Source organism: Leptopilina heterotoma, unplaced genomic scaffold (genome assembly GCF_015476425.1).
Source record: "Leptopilina heterotoma isolate Lh14 unplaced genomic scaffold, ASM1547642v1 Lhet_26, whole genome shotgun sequence".
Classification (NCBI taxonomy): Eukaryota; Metazoa; Arthropoda; class Insecta; order Hymenoptera; family Figitidae; genus Leptopilina; species Leptopilina heterotoma.
This window is the reverse complement of record NW_025110969.1, coordinates 4414394-4434812: the sequence shown is the minus strand read 5'-3', so window position 1 is coordinate 4434812 and position 20419 is coordinate 4414394. Positions and strand designations below refer to the sequence as shown.

General features: G+C 26.2%; 1 protein-coding gene across 1 annotated transcript; it reads right to left on the bottom strand.

Annotated features, from left to right (window-relative positions):
* Window positions 1-872: 872 nt before the first annotated feature.
* On the bottom strand, window positions 873-13816 carry LOC122503314 (replication stress response regulator SDE2). The gene is made up of 2 exons (XM_043613802.1): window positions 13574-13816; window positions 873-1892 (listed from the first exon to the last, which is right to left on the bottom strand). The coding sequence occupies exons 1-2, from the start codon at window positions 13676-13678 to the stop codon at window positions 1116-1118; spliced, it is 882 nt and encodes a 293-aa protein (XP_043469737.1). The 5' UTR covers window positions 13679-13816; the 3' UTR covers window positions 873-1115.
* Between the last annotated feature and the right edge of the window lie 6603 nt (window positions 13817-20419).

Genomic DNA, 20419 nt, shown 5'->3' with positions numbered 1-20419 from the left:
TAATAAAAAACAAACCGTATCTAGGCCTTCTCATTACTCAACAAATTACAATTTAAAGTTATTAGTCAAATATTTAAAAGAACAAACCCTTGGTTTAAAGAAAGACAATTTATGTCCTTCTTTAATTAAAAGAGAAGTGCATTTGTCAACTATTTAAATTTACAAAAATTTACTGCTGTAGGTTATGTCATGTGTTCTTGTTTACAACCGAAGTACAATTTTTATCCGCGAGGGGCGTGACGTCCGGGAAAGTAAGACAAGAGGACTTGTAGTACGAAAAGGTGGCACTGAATACATGGCTACCTGACCTTCGGGGACTAAAAGGCCAATAACCAAAACCAAACCAAACCGAAAAGGTGGCACACTTTTCACATCATACATGACCGTTAAGTCTCCTTATACTACTCCATGGCGAAAACGTCAGTGGCCACCCTGGCCCCTGATGAGTTGTGCTTTTCGGGAAACGTTTTAATTGATTTCTTTTGGCATTAAAAAGTACATATTTTTCGGGGAAACAATTTCTAGATCGGGAAAGAAAGTTATCTTAAATTTAGTAAAATAAGTTTGCCTAGATAGCGTCCTGATGAGTTGTGCATTTTGGGAGACGTTTTATTTGGTTTCTTGTCATCAAAAATATCATATTTTAAGTAGAAAAGATTTATAGCTCGGCTTACGTGTAAACGCAAGATTGGAGCAGAAGTTGCGCAGGATTTCAACTACCTAGCTTTATCAAAAAAATTTGGTGGGTCAAACCCCGCCCTAATTTATATATATTTATATTTTTAGTGTACAATACTGCTCAAGACGTTGAACCAAGGAAATGTTTTAATATAACACATAAATCTATAGTGTTTACAATTATTTACAAAATATTAAACTAATATAAAATTTTATTACACTATTACATATTTTAGTAAAATTTACTTACTACATATTGTAAAAAATTCATAAGTTACTATAGATTTTACAGTTTGTTTATTAATTTAAATAAATAAAAACTGAAAATATTTTATTTATTTACAACAGAACAAATAAATTCCATTAATTATTCAATTGTACATTACTGAAGAATTAATAATAACAATTAGAAAAATTACTATTTTGATAAGTTATTACTAATTAGTTACAATAGACTCTGTTTTTTCAACTGTAGTTACCTCCTTTGAATTCATTTTACGTTCATCAACTTCCATTTCGTTTTCAACAGACTTGGTAATTATTTCTAACTTTTCATGGCTTACATTTTTCTCAGGATTTTCAATTAATTGTGATTTTTTATCATTGCAGGCCGATTCATCATCAGAATCATTATTTACTTCTTGAACTGATTGTTTCTCTTCTTGAGGTTCTCTGATATCATCTTCAGAAGATTCTAACTCATCGGAGTCAAGATCTAAACCAAAACCCAAGGTGATTTTTTTCTTTTTGTTAATTGCTTTTTCAGTTTCAGAGGGTCTCTTAAGTCTAGACGTAGAAGCAGCTGCTTTGAAACCTTCCTCAACGGCATCGGCAACTCTTTCAGTTAGAACAGATCGTTCATTATCGTATTTCTGATCCTTGAATTCATGTTTTGGCTCTGAACAAAGTTTATCAAGTTTTCTCTTTTTCCGTTCAGAAGCTTCATCTTTACTTTTTGATTGTTTCTCTAACCATATTTTTAACCTTTTCTCTTCATTGATGTCACGTAGTCGCCTACCGCTGAGATCTCTACAAGCTTCCCGATTCGTCGTCTTTTCAATTTGAGCCCCAATCGCTCGAAGCATAGAACCGAATCCACCTTTTCCTCCAAAAAATCTAGGTTTGACAATAGCAGAACCACTACATAGAATGTCAGTATCACTTGTAAGACGTCCATTATAAATTATGTAGAAATTTCCTTTACAAATTGTCCCCTGAAAAAAACGCAAATACATCATCAATAAATTACATAATTTTACTAATTAAATAATATTTTTATTATATCAATAAACTATATTCCTTTATTAAAAATTAAATTATTGTGAAAATAGATTCATATCTCCAAAACTTTATATTCTTAACTTAAATATTCTTGTGAAATAACCGGGGCTCAAACGGACCAATTACTGACAAAAATATAACCAGTCGGAGTAAAATAAAAGAACATTTTGCTTAAAACTATAAACTAAATTTTTCATAACTATAAAACATGAAGATATCGATTTCTTCATGTTTTATAATAATTAAAGATGACCGAGTGATAAAATCATTTACAATTCAATTATTATTTACAAGATATTATTATTATTACTATTTATTTATTATTTACAAACAATACAATAATTATTTATTATTATTTACACACTAAAATTCTTCTTTAAATCGTTTATTTTTAAAAATTTTCGAAAAAGTTTTTAACAATTTTCAAATCCATTTGTTTACAATATTCAATTTTACAAAATTTCAATTATTCATAAATTCTTTAATTTAATTAATATTAAAAATAAAGACTTAAAATACTATAAAAAAATCAATTAAAATTTTTCAAAAAAGTTCATTTCAAAATTCAATTATTTTAACAAATTCACGCTATATTGCTTTTAATATTCAATTATTATCTAAGATTTTAACTGATATTAATTTTTAAATCAATTTTTACTCGAAAATTCTACTAGAATTCAATTATTTGAATACAAAAATAAATAATTTAATGAATAATTGAATATTTCTTAAAATTTAATTCCCATAAAGAATTTTATCAACAAATTTTTAAATAATTGAATTCTTTCGACGAATTTTAATAAAATTTTTAAAAATTAATTATATTTTTCGAGAAATTCGATTAAAATTGTATTAAAAATAATTTAAATTCTGCGATGAGTTTTATTGTTTGTGAAAATAATTGAATCCTTAAGAAGAATTTTATTTAACTGAAATTCAATTTTAAATCAATTTTTATGAGAAAATTCTACTAGAATTCAGTTATTTAAATAAAAAAAACAATTTATTAAATAATTGCATGTTTGTGAACATTCACAAATGATGTCACGTTTTCATTTGTGAACGCACCCTTTCTTAAAATTTAATTCTTATAAAGAATTTTATCAATAAATTTCTAAATAATTGAATTCTTTTGAGGAATTTTAATAACATTTTTAAGAATAATTAAATTTTTCGATTAAAATTGTATTAAAAATAATTAAAATTCTGCCATGCGTTTTATTATTTAAGAAAATAATTGAATCCCTGTAAAAATTTTATTATTTATGAAATTAATTGAATGATTGAGAAGACATTTATGAAAAAAATTTGTAAATAATGGAATTATTGTGAAATTTTTATTTTACCCAGTGATAAGATCATTATTATCTACTATAAGAAATATTTTTACTGTAATTTCTTCAAAAATATTGTTATCATTTCAATTCAATTATTTTATAGAATTTTTAACTAAAATTCTTCATTAAATCAATTACTTATAATATAATATAATTTCAATTAAACTTTTTAAAAAAAATTAATTCTACAGAATTGTTAGTTAAAAACCTAAAATATTAAGATTTTCAAAGATTTCAATTTGAAACTCTTTCAAAAATTCAATTATTTCTAAAAATTTATGATATAATGCTTTTGATATTTGATTATTATGTAAAATTTTAACTAAAATTCACTTTTAAATCAATTTCTATTAGAGAATTCTACAAGAATTCAATTTTAATTAAATCTTTAAAAATAATTACATTTTTCGAGGTATTCTATAAAAATTGTACTAAAAATAATAGAAATTCTGCGATGAGTTTTATTATTTATAAAAATAATTAAACGTTTGCGTAGAATTTTAATAAAAAATTTTTTAAATAATAGAATTTCAGGCCTCGAACTGCCTTTGGCATTGAAAATTACGTACTTTACGTACCAAAAAAGGAAAAATTAGTGACCAATTTACGTACCAAAATTTGTAATTTTTTATTTAAAGTGCCAACTTTAAATCGCAAAATAGAATGATATAGTTTAAATAATTACATGGATTTCAATCAACATATTTTTATTAGTTTAGAAAATCTTAAAATTGAAATAATATTTTATATGTTCTTATGATAAAATTTTACTTAAGAACTGTAAATTAAGAAGTTTTTGAAATTCTTTAAGGGTTCATACCACTTTGTCAACTTCAAAAAATTAAATTTTTTTACGGATTTTGAAAGTATAGAATATCTCAAAAATGTTGTGTAAAATTTTAGAAAGATCTCAGCACTTTAAATATATTATTTTAGGTGACATTTGAACGCGTACAAAGGCTTTACATAGTTACTAGTTGAATCAGTAAATTTTTACATTATAAGTAACTCAATTCACATTTTTTCATGTTGTGTATTCTATTGTTAAATTTTAAATAATTAAACAATATTTTTTTTAATAAAACGACGTTTTCTATATAGTTAAAGAGTGTCTTTGTTAAACTATAAAAGACCTAAATCAATAAAATTTACATGGATCGTAAAAAAATTCTACAAAAAAGCTAAATTTTGAGGCATGAATAGTGGTATGAACCCTTTATTAACAAAATATGACTTTTGTTTTCGACCAATCACTGTTTCTGAAAATGATCACCGTCAGCGGATTGATCGGAAAGTGAATGTGAATAAAAATAGAGAAGGCATAACTAAATGTTTATTCACAATCTGTATACATATTTTGATTTTTAGTCGAAATGGTCAAAATTACGTACTTTACGGACCTTTTGTCAAAATTACGTACTTTTAGGTACCAAATTCAAAATTACGTACTTTTTCTTAATTTATGTACTCAGTTCGAGGCCTGTTAGAATGCTTTTGGAAAATTTTATTAAAATAGTAGATATTGAAAATTATTGAATTTAGGAAAATTTTTGCAAATAATTGAAATTTTGCCAAGAATTTTATTAAAATTTTTTGAAATAATTGAATTTCGAAGAAGAATTTTATTATTTATAAAGAGAATTGAAATTTTGACTAGAATTTCTTTAAATTTTGTAATATAATTGAATTTCTGCGAAGAATTTTATTAGGGGAGAGTCTCCAGTTGTGAGACACCTCCAGTTGTGAGACAGTCAATTTTTTTTAACATGCAATATTAAAAAGCCGATTGGTTTATATAAAAACATTTCTTTTTATATGAGCCAACTTTTTCGTGTACGCCGAAGCGGATATATAAACTGTTTTTGTTAAATACCAACACTGTGTGTGATAATCGACTAAAAAGCGTTTTTTCAATAAATACAAAGTACTTTTTTTCCAAGTTAATTAATTGGAAAAGGTAAATGTAATGCATTTTCTTTTAGTGTTTTCCTTATATTTTGTGATGCAATATTGCATTGTTCCAATCTACGGTTGAAAATAATTTAATTTTCCTTTTTCAAAATAGCGCCAATTTCTGGGTGTGAGACACAGCATATCACCAGTTGTGAGACGGTGTCAACACCCATCTGGGCAGCATAAAAAATACGACTTTGCAGGCATACTATTTAAATGTTGTTTTGATTTTTTTTCTAGTATTTTTGGGCATGTCAAGTGGAAAAAAGTCAATTGATTCAGAAGAAATCAATTTTAATGCTCTTGTTCAAGCTATTAAATTGTGTTTATTTGATAGTCATATTTTGGCGAATAAATATTATTATTTAGTATATAATAATATATACTAGCAACATATACCTCACTCGCTAACGCTCGTTCGGTTGTATTTAAACTTATTAGTTTTTACTTATTTTTTTTTTTTTATTTGAACTAAGTAAATATTTACTGGACATAAATATTTTAATTTATGGTATCTATTAAATAGTTATTTAAACCAAATACAAATTACTTAAGTCAATTAAATAGAATAATTTAATTTAATAAATATTGCTTTAAATCAATTATAAAAATTACTTGATTAAATAATGCATAGTTTTTAATTAAAATAAATATTTATTTGCATCAATAAAATAATTTTTTTGAAATAACTAAACTTAGAAGGTTAGATTTTGAATGTTAGCCTGATTCTCTGAATAATTAGTAAGAAAAGGGCGAAGATACGTCCATTCTTTTCTTACTAATAGAATTTTCTGTAGGTAATGATCAGGGTGTTTTTTTGAAATTTTTACTGCACTATTCTTACGCATGTCACCGTCACCAATATTGTTACAATATATATTGTAACAATATTGTTACAACAAAGTCTAGACTTTGGGTTTTTGCAAGTCTAGACAATATAGTTGTATAATAATATAAATTTTTCTTTCTAAACCAGAATTTGAACATTTACAAAATTAAAACCTTATAGTGGTTAGAAAATGTAAAAAATTATTAATATTTATAAAAATATAAATTATTTTATTTAAAATCATTGTGTAATAAGACAAAAATTATGAAGTGACATTTACAAAAAATGTCATTGTACATTATACGAAATGTTATTTTTACGTATTCTCTTACTAAACCTTTCATTTTCGTCCGCTATCCTGGATTCGCCATTTTGTATTTTTAAAAAGTGACTTTGGATTCATAATCAGTGGAATTTTACTGAAAATCAGTTGAAAAGTACTAAAATATCAGTCATTCTTCACTGATTATTATTTTATTGTGATTTATTTATTAATATTGTAAATTTCTGTCAAACAAATAATTTTACTAAAAGTCAGTTGAAAATTACACTTACAGTAGTGTTTCATTCGAGCAACACGATCCGAGAAACGAACAAAAAACGATTTTCTTTTTGTTTTGATAACCAAGCTGTCATGTTCGCTCGTCTTATTGAAGTAAATTTTCATAAATGTTTATTTACATTATTCGAAGATAATTAAATCTTAAAAAATTACTATAAAAAAATTCTAATAATATTAGTTTTTAAAAATATTATAATGTTATTTTTCGAAAATAATTGAATTTCTTAAAATAATTCTTATATCCTAATTTACCTTTAAAAATTTTTTTTAAATTTTTGGTAATTCAATTATTTTCAAAATTTGCAATTAAAATTCTTCAAAAAATTGTAACAAAATACTTGAAATAAATTAATTATTTTCAATTAAATTTTGCACAATTTCAACTATTCAAAAAGGTTTCTATTGTAGACATATTTGAAAAATTTAATTGTGTTAAAAAATTATTCAAAGAAATCTAAGTATACTTATTTTTAATTATCTATAACTTAATCTATTGAATTTAGAAAAATTACATCAAGAGGACAAAACTTTGTTCTTTCGTCTACTTTTGAATAATGTTTAGAAAACTAAATTTTTATTAATGTTTATTAAAAAATTATTTTATACCTAAAAATGTTAAATTTTTTTAATTTAGGCATGATTACAATCACAGGCACACAAAAAAAAAGTTGTCTGTTCATTGAACAAGACCTACATGTCTTATAGTATTTTGGCCCCCTGAATACGAATATGAAGTCAGAATTGCTCCAGCACCCTCTGTTTTTTTTAAATCGAAAAAACTACCCTTAAGTCTAAAATTCAAGAATTAAAGTAAAAAAAAATAAAAACACGGCTTTCTTCGGAGTAGAAGAATATATTTGTGCGTTTTCTTCTTTCAACAACTCAAATAATGTCAAAATTGCTCCACCACCCCTGTTTTTTTAAATAGGAGAAACTACCCTTAAATCTAAAATTCAAGAACTAAAGTCAAAGAATGAAATAACCACTTTTTTGCGAAGTAGAAGAATATATTTATGCGTTTTCTTCCTTCAACCACTCAGAAATATTGTCAAAATTGCTCCACCACCCCTGTTTTTTTAAATGGGAGAAACTACCCTTAAATCTAAAATTCAAGAACTAAAGTAAAAAAATATGAAATAACCGGTTTTCTTAGGAGTAGAAGAATATATTTATGCGTTTTCTTCCTTTAACCTCTCAGAAATAATGTCAAAATTGCTCCACCACCCCTGTTTCTTTTAAATGGGAGAAACTACCCTTAAATCTAAAATTCAAGAACTAAAGTCAAAGAATGAAATAACCAGTTTTTTTGCGAAGTCGAAAAATATATTTATGCGTTTTTTTCTTTCAACAATTTAGAAATAATGACGAAATTGCTCCATCACCCCCTGCCCTTAAATCTAAAATTCAAGAATTATAGTAAAAAATGATATAACAGGTATTTTCCAAAGTAGAAGAATATATTTATGTACTTTTTAAAAAAGCATCAGCATTGCTTCATCACCCTCTTATTGATTTATATTGAAAAAACTACCCCTTTAAGTATGAACCCAGAGTATACTAACAACAATAAAAACAATTAGTTTTAGACAAAAGCATACGTTCCTTTATTTTTGTTCTCATAACTAAAAAGCAGAATCAGAGTTAATTTATCATTATTTGTTGTTGAAAGAAGAAAACGCATAAATATATTCTTCTACTCCGAAGAAAACCGGTTATTTCATTTTTTTTCACTTTAGTTCTTGAATTTTAGATTTAAGGGTACTTTCTTCGATTTAAAAAAAAGTAGGAGTGGTGGAGCAATTTTGACATTATTTGAGTTGTTGAAAGAAGAAAACGCATAAATATATTCTTCTACTCCGAAGAAAGCCGTGTTTTTATTTTTTTTTACTTTAATTCTTGAATTTTAGACTTAAGGGTAGTTTTTTCGATTTAAAAGAAAACAGAGGGTGATGGAGCAATTCTGACTTCATATTCGTATTCAGGGGGCCAAAATACTATAAGACATGTAGGTCTTGTTCAATGAACAGACAACTTTTTTTTTTTAATAATAAAAATTAAAAATAATTATTTTTAATTTTTATTATTTAAATACACAATTAAAAATAATAATAATACTCCGCAAAAAAGCCCAACTAATAGAAAAATAAAAAAGTAGGTTAATTTTAAATTTAGATCCAACTATTACAATGTTATAGATTTATTAAGTAATATATAACAAGTAATATTATATATATTTCTCTAAATAAAGATGTCTATTGACTTTTTAAAATTGATTTTCTTAAAAATTTCTTTATTAAAAGTATTAATATTTAAATTTTATAGTAATTGCTGTTTTAAAAAATCAATCCGGGAATATTTATTTTTGGTCCGGGAATTTAAAAATAATAATTCACTAGACACCTTGAATTAATTTTTAACTTGATATAATAATTTTAATTCACTAAAATGAATTTAATTTTAGTTTTTAATAGAATTAATAAAAAAGAATTTAAATGTTTTTGGATATCGATTTTTTTCAAAAAATAGGTTATTATTGTATTATTTTTAGTTGTCAGTTATGGGAAAGTCGAGAAGCAGTCGAGAAGTTCGGTCGATGACAATTAGAAAATTAGACGATACGATTTGACAATTAACAAAAGAATAAACAAGATGATCGTTTGAAAACCAAAGACGATAACCAAATAATCGCTCGAAAAAATGAAATTCGCGGATCGAAGTGAAACACTAACTTACAGAAATATAAGTCATTTTTCACTGATTATCCATTTAAAAAATTATTGTTGATGTCTGCCAAACAAATACAGGGTTGCCACGGACCTGGAAAACCTGGGAAACCCGGAATTGTCATGGAATTTTTTTTCAGTCATGGAAAACCTGAAAAATCTGGAATTGTCAGGGAATTTTATAAAGCCTGATACTAAAAGCTCAATTTTTTGTGTTTGAGTCGTAAAAATTTCAAGTTTTCAAGTTGACATACAACTTTTTGATTTTAAATTTAGTGCTTACAATTGAAATCAATATGGCATTTCTAAATTTTAGTTTCTTTTGGTCTCTATCTTAATTTAAATAATTTTTAAATTAATACATTTTAGAAACCCCAAAATGTTATGAAACTGAAGCTACCAACTTTTATGCAATGAAAATTTTTTCTTTTGCTAATTGTTTTTTAATGTAAGAAGCCCTTTAAAAAATTGCAATCGAAAAAAATTGCTTCTGAAGCAAGGAAATAATAATTTAGTTAAAATTTCGGGATATTTGGAAAATCTACGAAAAAATAATTAAAAATCACTAATTTCCTTGCCTTCCTTAGATCCTCTTACAATTTTTTTAAATGACTTGTCACATTAAAATAAATAATTTGTAAAAGAAAAAATTGCTTATGAGGTGAGGAAATAATAATTTTGTTTAAATAATATATGGATTTTTCGAAAATCTGTGTAAAAAATCAAAATTAATAATTTCCCCGACTTCGATCTTTTAAAATTTTTTAAAAGGCTTCTAACATTAAAATAAATAATTAGCAAAGAAAAAATTGTCATTGAATAAACGTAGGTAACTTCAGTTTCATAAAATGTTATTAAAATGCTTTTTAAAATACTGGTTTAATAATTGTGAAAAATTCTAAACTTAACTAAATTTTTAAATTTAAAAAGATTTGCTCCTCATCTTTCTTCGGAGCGTATCTCAAATAACCTACTTAATTTTTTGTTAATAATGAAATTAAAAATTAATAACTTATTTTGTTAACAATTTACTTAAAGGATTTTATACTTTTTGTCGTAATTAGCTAAAAACATACCAAAACAATTTTATTTCTGGTTTGGAATTTTTTAAGAAATGGTCTGGAAAACCTGGAAAAGTCATGGAATTTTAAAATCGATGTCTTGTGGCAACCCTGAAATAAATAAGTAAATACACAAGTAAATAAATAAGTTCCATTACAACACAGACAGCGCAGCATTAGCGAGTGAGGTATTTACGTATATTTAAAAAAATTTCAACAGACACTACGTGCATCAACGAACCTTAAAAAATTCAACAATTTATATTATCAATCGTTTATTAAATCTATACATATATGTGATTTGTGTATATGTAGGAGTTTATATCTGCATATGAGCAGTATACATGTGTATGTAATTTATGAACATGTGTGAGTATACATGTACATGTGATTAGTGTATATGTGTGAGTATACATGTGTGGGTGTTATGCGCGCATGCTTGATATTCATAGAACACTACTGCGCATGCCTGATATTCATAGAACACTACTGCGCATTCCTCACATTGATAGAACACTACTGTGCATGCCTGACATTCATAGAACAATAGTGCGCATGCCTGACATTGATAGAACACTACTGCGCATGCCTGATATTCATAGAACACTACTGCGCATGCCTGATATTTAAAGAACACTACTGCGCATGCGTAATATTGACAGAACACTACTGCGCATGCCTAATATTGACAGAACACTACTGCGCATGCCTAATATTGACAGAACACTACTGCGCATGTGTAATATTGACAGAACACTACTGCGCATGCGTGGCACTAATAGAACACTACTGCGCATGTGTAATATTGTCAGAACACTACTGCGCATGTGTAATATTGACAGAACACTACTGCGCATGCGTAACAGTGATAGAACACTAATGCGCATGTGTAATATTGACAGAACACTACTGCGCATGCGTAACAGTGATAGAACACTACTGCGCATGCGTAACATTGACAGAACACTACTGCGCATGCGTAACATTGACAGAACACTACTGCGCATGCGTGACATTGTGAATATGTATACATTTGTGTTAATATTATTTTTAAAAGATATACATATATATACGGCTAGGGTCGGTCGGTCGGTCGGTCGGTCGTTCTTCAACTTAATATAATAAGAGATTATTAATATATTTAATTATTTCTACTAAACATAACGTTTTATGTCAAACTTATTAAATTTTAGCAATTTTTAATGAGTGTCTCACAACTGGAGACATTTTTTTTTTTTGAAAAAAGCGATGTGCTCGGAAAATGTATCGTAAAACTTTTTGAGTTCATCGAAACACTATACTTTCTTTTAATAAAAGTTGCGTATTTCTGTTACCTTTCGAACGGTGTATTTTATTAACAATTTCGTTTACCCGTTTACAATTTACGGGTCAAAAATGAAACCCGTCTCACAACTGGAGACTCTCCCCTACTTTTGAAAAATAATTGCATTTCTGCAATCATTTGTAATTACTTTAAAATTCATTTTTTAAGTGTTTTTAATTAAAATTCTTCTATAAATCCATTATTTTTAACAGTCAATTAAATATAGGGGAGACTGGGGCGAAAAGTTAAATTGTGAAAACAGTTAAAATTCATTATCTTTCGAACAGAAATAGTTAGAGCATTGCAATTTTAATTATAGAAGGGTGTTATCACCCTAAATAAATGTCTGGAGTTATGTGACATTTTGCTAATTTTTGTGGTGTCCATATTTAAATTTTTTTTCACCCTACTTTTGAAAATTTTTTCGTAAAAGAAAATATCAACTTTTAAGTATATTTTTTGCATTTATTCTCACCGCGATTTTTTTACTTCATTATTTGGGTCCCCTGAAGAGATACCTATAAAGGTATTTGCTAAATATCTTTAGTCAGATTTTTTATATTTGTTGTTAAAGCCAAAAACGCACCCTGGGGCGAAAAGTTAAATAATGGGTGGGGCGAAAAGTTAAATGTATTTTTACATGTTATTAAAAAAATTTTTTTTATTTTTCGTTTTTTTGGGTTTATTTGTTTAAAAATGATTTATTTGACATTAGGCAAGTACTCTATCAAAAAACAAGACCGCTCACGTGAAATAAACCAAAAAAATTTTTTTCTTTTGAAATTTCAATTTATTAACTTTATAACTATTCTAAAGCTTTTGTTAAGTAAACAAAGATCTTTTATTAACTAAATTACTTGTTTACGTATACTTTAACTTATCTACTACTTAACACCTATCAGAAAATAGTTTTAGTAAAAATATAATAATAATATAATAATATAATAATATAATATATTTTTAGTAAAATATAATTTAACTTTTTGCCCCAGCCATTTAACTTTTCGCCCCAGCATGGGGCGAAAAGTTAAAAAAACAAAATTTTCAAAAAAGGACAAAACATGTATTGTATGCGAAAATATCAGAAACTTTTTTATTGAAAGTGGTAGGGGACAAGTTGCCCTACAATATTGATGTATAAATATTTGCATCTAAGCGGATTATATTGTCTAAAAAAAATCATTTATGCAAAATTTAACTTTTCGCCCCAGTCTCCCCTACCTATTTATTTAAAAATTTAACTAATTTCAGAAGAATTTTAGTTATTAAAATTTTTTTTAAATCTAGGTGTTTTAAAATTTTTAATTAAATTCATTTAAAATTGAAATTTTACAAAATTTCAAATTAAAATCTTTTGAAGTTCATCTATTTATGAAAATTGTAAACGCAACTCTTTTAAAATTCAATTAATTTTGAAATGTATAAATAAAATTATTCATTAAATAATTTCTAAGTAATAATTTTATGATAGTACTTCAAGAATTAAGTTATTTAGAAAGAAATTATTGTCAGAAATGGAAAAAATTGAAGGTTTTGTATTAGAATTTTTGTTTTTCTAGAAAAAACTATTAATAATAATATTATTTATTAAAGGAAAAAGTTAACAATCTCTCCAAATCATTTCATAATTAAATTTCCTATTCCTGTAATTTTGTCAATTTAGGTTATGTTTACAAAATATGCGCATTTCATGTCCTATCAATATTTAATAATAAGACGTTATTTATAATATCCAGATTTCAAAATTTGTTCTTGTTATGCAAATCAATAGAATTAGAATTGTTATTATAAGTGTTGAATTTTAATAGAAATAAAATATACTTACATTTGTTTGTTCAATTTGATCCCAAATTTGAGAAACTGTTAATGGATCATATGAAGTAAAAACTGCTTTCAATGAATCACCAGCATCAACATTAACTGTTAACATTTTGATTTTGTAAAATTTTAAAATATGATGCTTTAAAAAAATAAATATCCTGATTGTAAATAATAGATTTCACTTAAATAATGACAGGTGATAAGTGGAACAAACTATAGTTTGCTACAGTTACTACAGAAGCTTGCAGGGTAGGGTAGCCAAAGATGCTGAAGGCAATATAAGGAGATGAATCCATATACCGGTAAGTTCTCAAATGCGCCACTGGACAAATGCGCCACCGGTCAAATGCGCCACGGATCAATTGCGCCACTGGACAAAAGCCCCACATTTGTCATATTTGAGGAAAGTGAAAAGTTTGTTCGAGAGATGGAGCTAGGTGTTCTTGGTGTAGAAATTTGTCAAGTGAATTCAATTTATTGTCAATTTCGCTCCGTATAGTGAAAATAAATTTAAGTGAATGGTTAATTAAATGGAAATTAATTAATTGTTCTATATCAATTGCGGATAACATTTTTTAAGTAAGTTGCTGTTTTTATTTTATATTAATAATAATAATAATAATAAATATTATTATTATTGTTTAAAGAAATGTGGAAATTTTTTTTAATAACTAATTTATGAAACATTTTATTTTTAAATCGTTTTTATTTATATTTTTTCTTTGGAATAATTTAATAATTGCTTTAATTTAATAATAAGATTTCTTTATATTTTCAAAAGATCTTTATTTTTATAGAATTATGTATTTTAATTAAATAACGAGATTAAGAATTCTTTGTTGTATTATAGTTAATTTTACTTACCTAATTATAAATTAATTGCCTTTATTTTAAATTTAGAAAGTACTTAATTTTTCTTGAAGACTAATAAAATATAATTTATTAACAATTGTAATATTGAATATAATTTTCTAATATGAATTTCATATTTAATTAATTTTTTAAATTATATAACGTAAAAGTTTTTCTGAATTCACGTTCATACTTTTAGAAATGATAAGACTTCTTACAAAGTTTCAAATATTACGGAAGTTTAGAAAAATTATTCCAATTTTTATTTTATAATTAATGGTATTTTTTTTATATTGAAAACAGTAATATTTTAAAAAGTAATATTTTTTTGGAAACGTTTAATATATAAAAAAGCAGGCTTCGCACTGACGTACTAAAATCTATACTATTTAATCCTTTTTTTGTCAAATTTCTGACACTAAAAGCTACTTTTTTCCAAATTACATTAGTTTCAATCCTCTAATGATTGAAAAAAAAATTATTCTCAATCAATTTTTTGTGATTCGAAAATGAAAATTTATAATTGTTATTGAAAATTCTTTTAAACAATTGTAAATTGAAGAATGTTCGCAATATTTTTAAAAGATTAAATTACCATGTATTGATGCGCAAAACTCCAAGGATTAATTTAAAAAAAGACAAATCAGTAATCACCAATATTATAGAAATTGTGTAGAATTTTCTGCCAAAATGCAGCCGAAAATCGACTTTTAATCTTAAAAATCCGCTTGAAAGCGTGAAGTTTCTAACAAAACAAGAGAAGATCTTATTTATATATTCATTTGCAATTTTATTTTTCCTGGAACTCGAGTCGATTTTCGTCTGCATTTTGGCATTAAAATAATTTTTTTGCCAATAAATTTATATTCTTAATTTTATTACAATTTTTATACTCACTTTTTAATTTTTCTATAGTTATTAATATAATCTTTCTACAATTTTTCTATAATTTTTCCATAGAATAATGCAATTTGTAATTGTTTTTGTTTATTATTTTTGAGAGATAGGATAGATATTAATTTCGCAGTAATAGAGGGGTAAATAATATTCAATACCATTGTCAAATAACACAGGCACACAAAAAAAATAAAAAAGTCAAAACCCAGAGGTTACACCCCCCTATCCCCATGTTTTTGGGGTCGCTGAAACCGAATATGACCATGAAAAATTTTTTTCGTCGGCCATTTTCCCGCTACCACCCCCTTACACCTGCTCCCTGGGGTTGGAATTTCAGTTTTAAAAAAGTGGACAAGGGTGTCAATTCCTATGTTTTTTGGGTCGCTAAAACCAAAAAAGACTACCAAAATCAAATCCTTTACACCCTCAACCCCCTACTACCCCCTGCAATAATTTTTTTAAAATAAAACGGACCGATTTTTGGGAAATTGAAAATTAAATATTAATTATCAAAAATTATTGAAGGGGGTTGTAGGAGGTTGAGAGTGGAAAGGATTTGATTTTGGTAGTCTTTTTTGGTTTTAGCGAATCAAAAAACGTTGGTTTAGACACCGCAATCGACTTTTCGCGAAAATTCGAATTTCGACCCCACACCCTGGGGTTGTTAAGGGGGTTGTAGGGGGTTAAGGGAGGGAAGAATTTGTTTTTGGTAGTCTTTTTTGGTGTTAGCGACCCAAAAAACATAGGAATAGACACCCTTGTCCACTTTTTTAAAACTGAAATTCCAACCCCAGGGAGCAGGTGTAAGGGGGTGGTAGCGGGAAAATAGCCGACGAAAAAAATTTTTCATGGTCATATTCGGTTTCAGCGACCCCAAAAACATGGGGATAGGGGGGTGTAACCTCTGGGTTTTGACTTTTTTATTTTTTTTTGTGTGCCTGTGTTATTTGACAATGGTATTGAATATTATTTACCCCTCTATTACTGCGAAATTAATATCTATCCTATCTCTCAAAAATAATAAACAAAAACAATTACAAATTGCATTATTCTATGGAAAAATTATAGAAAAATTGTAGAAAGATTATATTAATAACTATAGAAAAATTAAAAAGTGAGTATAAAAATTGTAATAAAATTAAGAATATAAATTTATTGGCAAAAAAATTATTTTAATGCCAAAATGCAGACGAAAATCGACTCGAGTTCCAGGAAAAATAAAATTGCAAATGAATATATAAATAAGATCTTCTCTTGTTTTGTTAGAAACTTCACGCTTTCAAGCGGATTTTTAAGATTAAAAGTCGATTTTCGGCTGCATTTTGGCAGAAAATTCTACACAATTTCTATAATATTGGTGATTACTGATTTGTCTTTTTTTAAATTAATCCTTGGAGTTTTGCGCATCAATACATGGTAATTTAATCTTTTAAAAATATTGCGAACATTCTTCAATTTACAATTGTTTAAAAGAATTTTCAATAACAATTATAAATTTTCATTTTCGAATCACAAAAAATTGATTGAGAATAATTTTTTTTTCAATCATTAGAGGATTGAAACTAATGTAATTTGGAAAAAAGTAGCTTTTAGTGTCAGAAATTTGACAAAAAAAGGATTAAATAGTATAGATTTTAGTACGTCAGTGCGAAGCCTGCTTTTTTATATATTAAACGTTTCCAAAAAAATATTACTTTTTAAAATATTACTGTTTTCAATATAAAAAAAATACCATTAATTATAAAATAAAAATTGGAATAATTTTTCTAAACTTCCGTAATATTTGAAACTTTGTAAGAAGTCTTATCATTTCTAAAAGTATGAACGTGAATTCAGAAAAACTTTTACGTTATATAATTTAAAAAATTAATTAAATATGAAATTCATATTAGAAAATTATATTCAATATTACAATTGTTAATAAATTATATTTTATTAGTCTTCAAGAAAAATTAAGTACTTTCTAAATTTAAAATAAAGGCAATTAATTTATAATTAGGTAAGTAAAATTAACTATAATACAACAAAGAATTCTTAATCTCGTTATTTAATTAAAATACATAATTCTATAAAAATAAAGATCTTTTGAAAATATAAAGAAATCTTATTATTAAATTAAAGCAATTATTAAATTATTCCAAAGAAAAAATATAAATAAAAACGATTTAAAAATAAAATGTTTCATAAATTAGTTATTAAAAAAAATTTCCACATTTCTTTAAACAATAATAATAATATTTATTATTATTATTATTATTAATATAAAATAAAAACAGCAACTTACTTAAAAAATGTTATCCGCAATTGATATAGAACAATTAATTAATTTCCATTTAATTAACCATTCACTTAAATTTATTTTCACTATACGGAGCGAAATTGACAATAAATTGAATTCACTTGACAAATTTCTACACCAAGAACACCTAGCTCCATCTCTCGAACAAACTTTTCACTTTCCTCAAATATGACAAATGTGGGGCTTTTGTCCAGTGGCGCAATTGATCCGTGGCGCATTTGACCGGTGGCGCATTTGTCCAGTGGCGCATTTGAGAACTTACCACCAAATTGAATTACAGCACGGAGTAATAATAAGGAGACTGCTCTCCAGCGTATCCCCTAGTCAAACTGGTGCCAGATTTCTGCCTTGGTTCACTGAGTAGTAATGACTTTTCAAAAATAACGCGCATGTGCAGTTTGCAACTATCTTCGTCACTCTTGAAAGAACGATGAGAGAGATCATTATTTTGACGTGCGAGTTAGAAAGTGTGGTTATGTTTTACTGTTGACAATACATATTATACTATTAAATGATATTAATAAATTGTAATATAGGAAATGTGTGAGTAGATATTAATTATATTAGCATTATAGCATTATATTATATTGTATTCATTCACTTTATCATACAAGGAAAAGAATTACTCCGGTTCGACAAAAATAATCTTTTTATTAATATCTACTCACAACTATATTACAAATTATTAATATTATAATATATTGTACTTACTCTTACTTTGCAGTTTGTTAATTAATATTTTTTCTTATTTAAATCTTGATTTCCCCGTATAGTTGCTGTTGTCAACAATAAAACATAACCACACTTTCTAACTCGCACGTAGTCAAAATAATGATCTCTCTCATCGTTCTTTCAAGACTGACGAAGATAGTTGCAAACTGCGCATGCGCTTTATTTTTGAGAAGTCTTTACTACTCAGTGAACCAAGGCAGACATTTGGCACGGTATCTCACTGGTAGTACAGTCTCCTTATTATTACTCCGTAAATTACAGGAATGACTATTACGTCGAATTCACAAATTTCTGTTTGTCTGAATTTTAACATAACCTAATTTTAAATGTTAGAATGGTTAGAATTCTTAAAGTTTGTAAGGAAGATGGAACCGAAATGTAATATAGAGTAAAGGCATTTTCATAGAATTAGTTTTGAGGATAATAATTATAAATACACGAATAATAAAGAAATCTATTTTCAAATGTAAATAATAACTGTTGAAACGAATTTGTTTTTCTAGATTTATAATCTGACATAATTTCTATTTGCACAAAAACATAATTAACAGAATTTAGAATGGTCGATTTTTCATTGTGCCGAAAGTTGAAATAGTCAAAATTAAATTAAACCGAATTTTATTTTAAAATTGACCAATCAAAATTTTCAGAAATTATCAAGAAAATTTTGATTGGTCAATTTTAAAATAAAATTCGGTTTAATTTAATTTCGACTATTTCAACTTTCGGCACAATGAAAAATCGACCATTCTAAATTCTGTTAATTATGTTTTTGTGCTAATAGAAATTATGTCAGATTATAAATCTAGAAAAACAAATTCGTTTCAACAGTTATTATTTACATTTGAAAATAGATTTCTTTATTATTCGTTTATATAATTATTATCCTCAAAACTAATTCTATGAAAATGCCTTTACTCTATATTACATTTCGTTTCCATCTTCCTTAGGTACAAACTTTAAGAATTCTAACATTTAAAATTAGGTTATATGTTAAAATTCAGACAAACAGAAATTATGATAATTTATAATTACAGCACATGTCGATTCGATCATAAATTATTCTCTCATATTCATTTTCGGTAAAATGTTAATTCCAGAAAATAAAATTTCCTTACATTTAAAATTCGATAAAAATAAATTCCTAACAATACAGATTCTGAGGTTGTGGATTCGACGTAATAGTCATTCGTGTAATTCAATTTGGTATATGTGGATTCATCTAAAGGCCAACGCAGAATAGATCTGTAACCGGAACCGCAATCGTAACCGTAAGCGTAAGAATGAGTTAGAGAAGGATAAACAATATACCTATCCTTCTTTAACTCATTCTTACGGTTACGCTTATGATTGCGGTTCCGGTTACAGATCTATTCTGCGTTGGCCTTCAATATAAGGCTATTCAAGTTGGGTGGGGGAAAATTCAAGATGGATGCTAACTGGTGCACAAACATTGTATAGAAAGTGTATGGGATAGAGTCTAATTTTTTAAATATCTCGCTTAAACGAAATTTTTAACCATAAGTTTATTAGGATTTTATGTTTCATTTTTAAAGAACTATTTTTTGCAATAATAAAATCAATAAAAAAATAAAATCGATTTTTATTATTGCAAAAAATAGTTCTTTAAAAATGAAACATAAAATCCTAATAAACTTATGGTTAAAAATTTCGTTTAAGCGAGATATTTAAAAAATTAGACTCTATCCCATACACTTTCTATTTCTATACAATGTTGGTGCACCAGTTAGCATCCATCTTGAATTTTCCCCCACCGAACTTGAATAGCCTTATTAGGTTTAGGTCGAGTTCACAATAGACAAATATTATCCAAAGTTTACGTAACGAACTGTAAAACACTGTAAATTACACGTTCAATATGGCGGACTTGAGGTTATTTCAAACTTTTCCCGCAAAATTATAACCTGTCTTTTTTATTTTTTTAGAAGAATTGAAGTGAATTGGAAATTTAGAATTCATACAGATAAATAAATTTTTTTATTGTTACCTAGTGTTATTATGTGAAAAGGATTATTTTTAAATCCAATATTTTATTTTTCAAATTTTGTA

Bases quoted from the DNA above. Each gene is read 5' to 3' on its own strand.
- LOC122503314 (XM_043613802.1), bottom strand. From the start codon at position 13,678: ATGTTAACAGTTAATGTTGATGCTGGTGATTCATTGAAAGCAGTTTTT. The intron at 1,893-13,573 runs GTAAGTATATTT...CGTTTTTTTCAG, and splicing joins ATCAAATTGAACAAACAAAT to GGGACAATTTGTAAAGGAAA.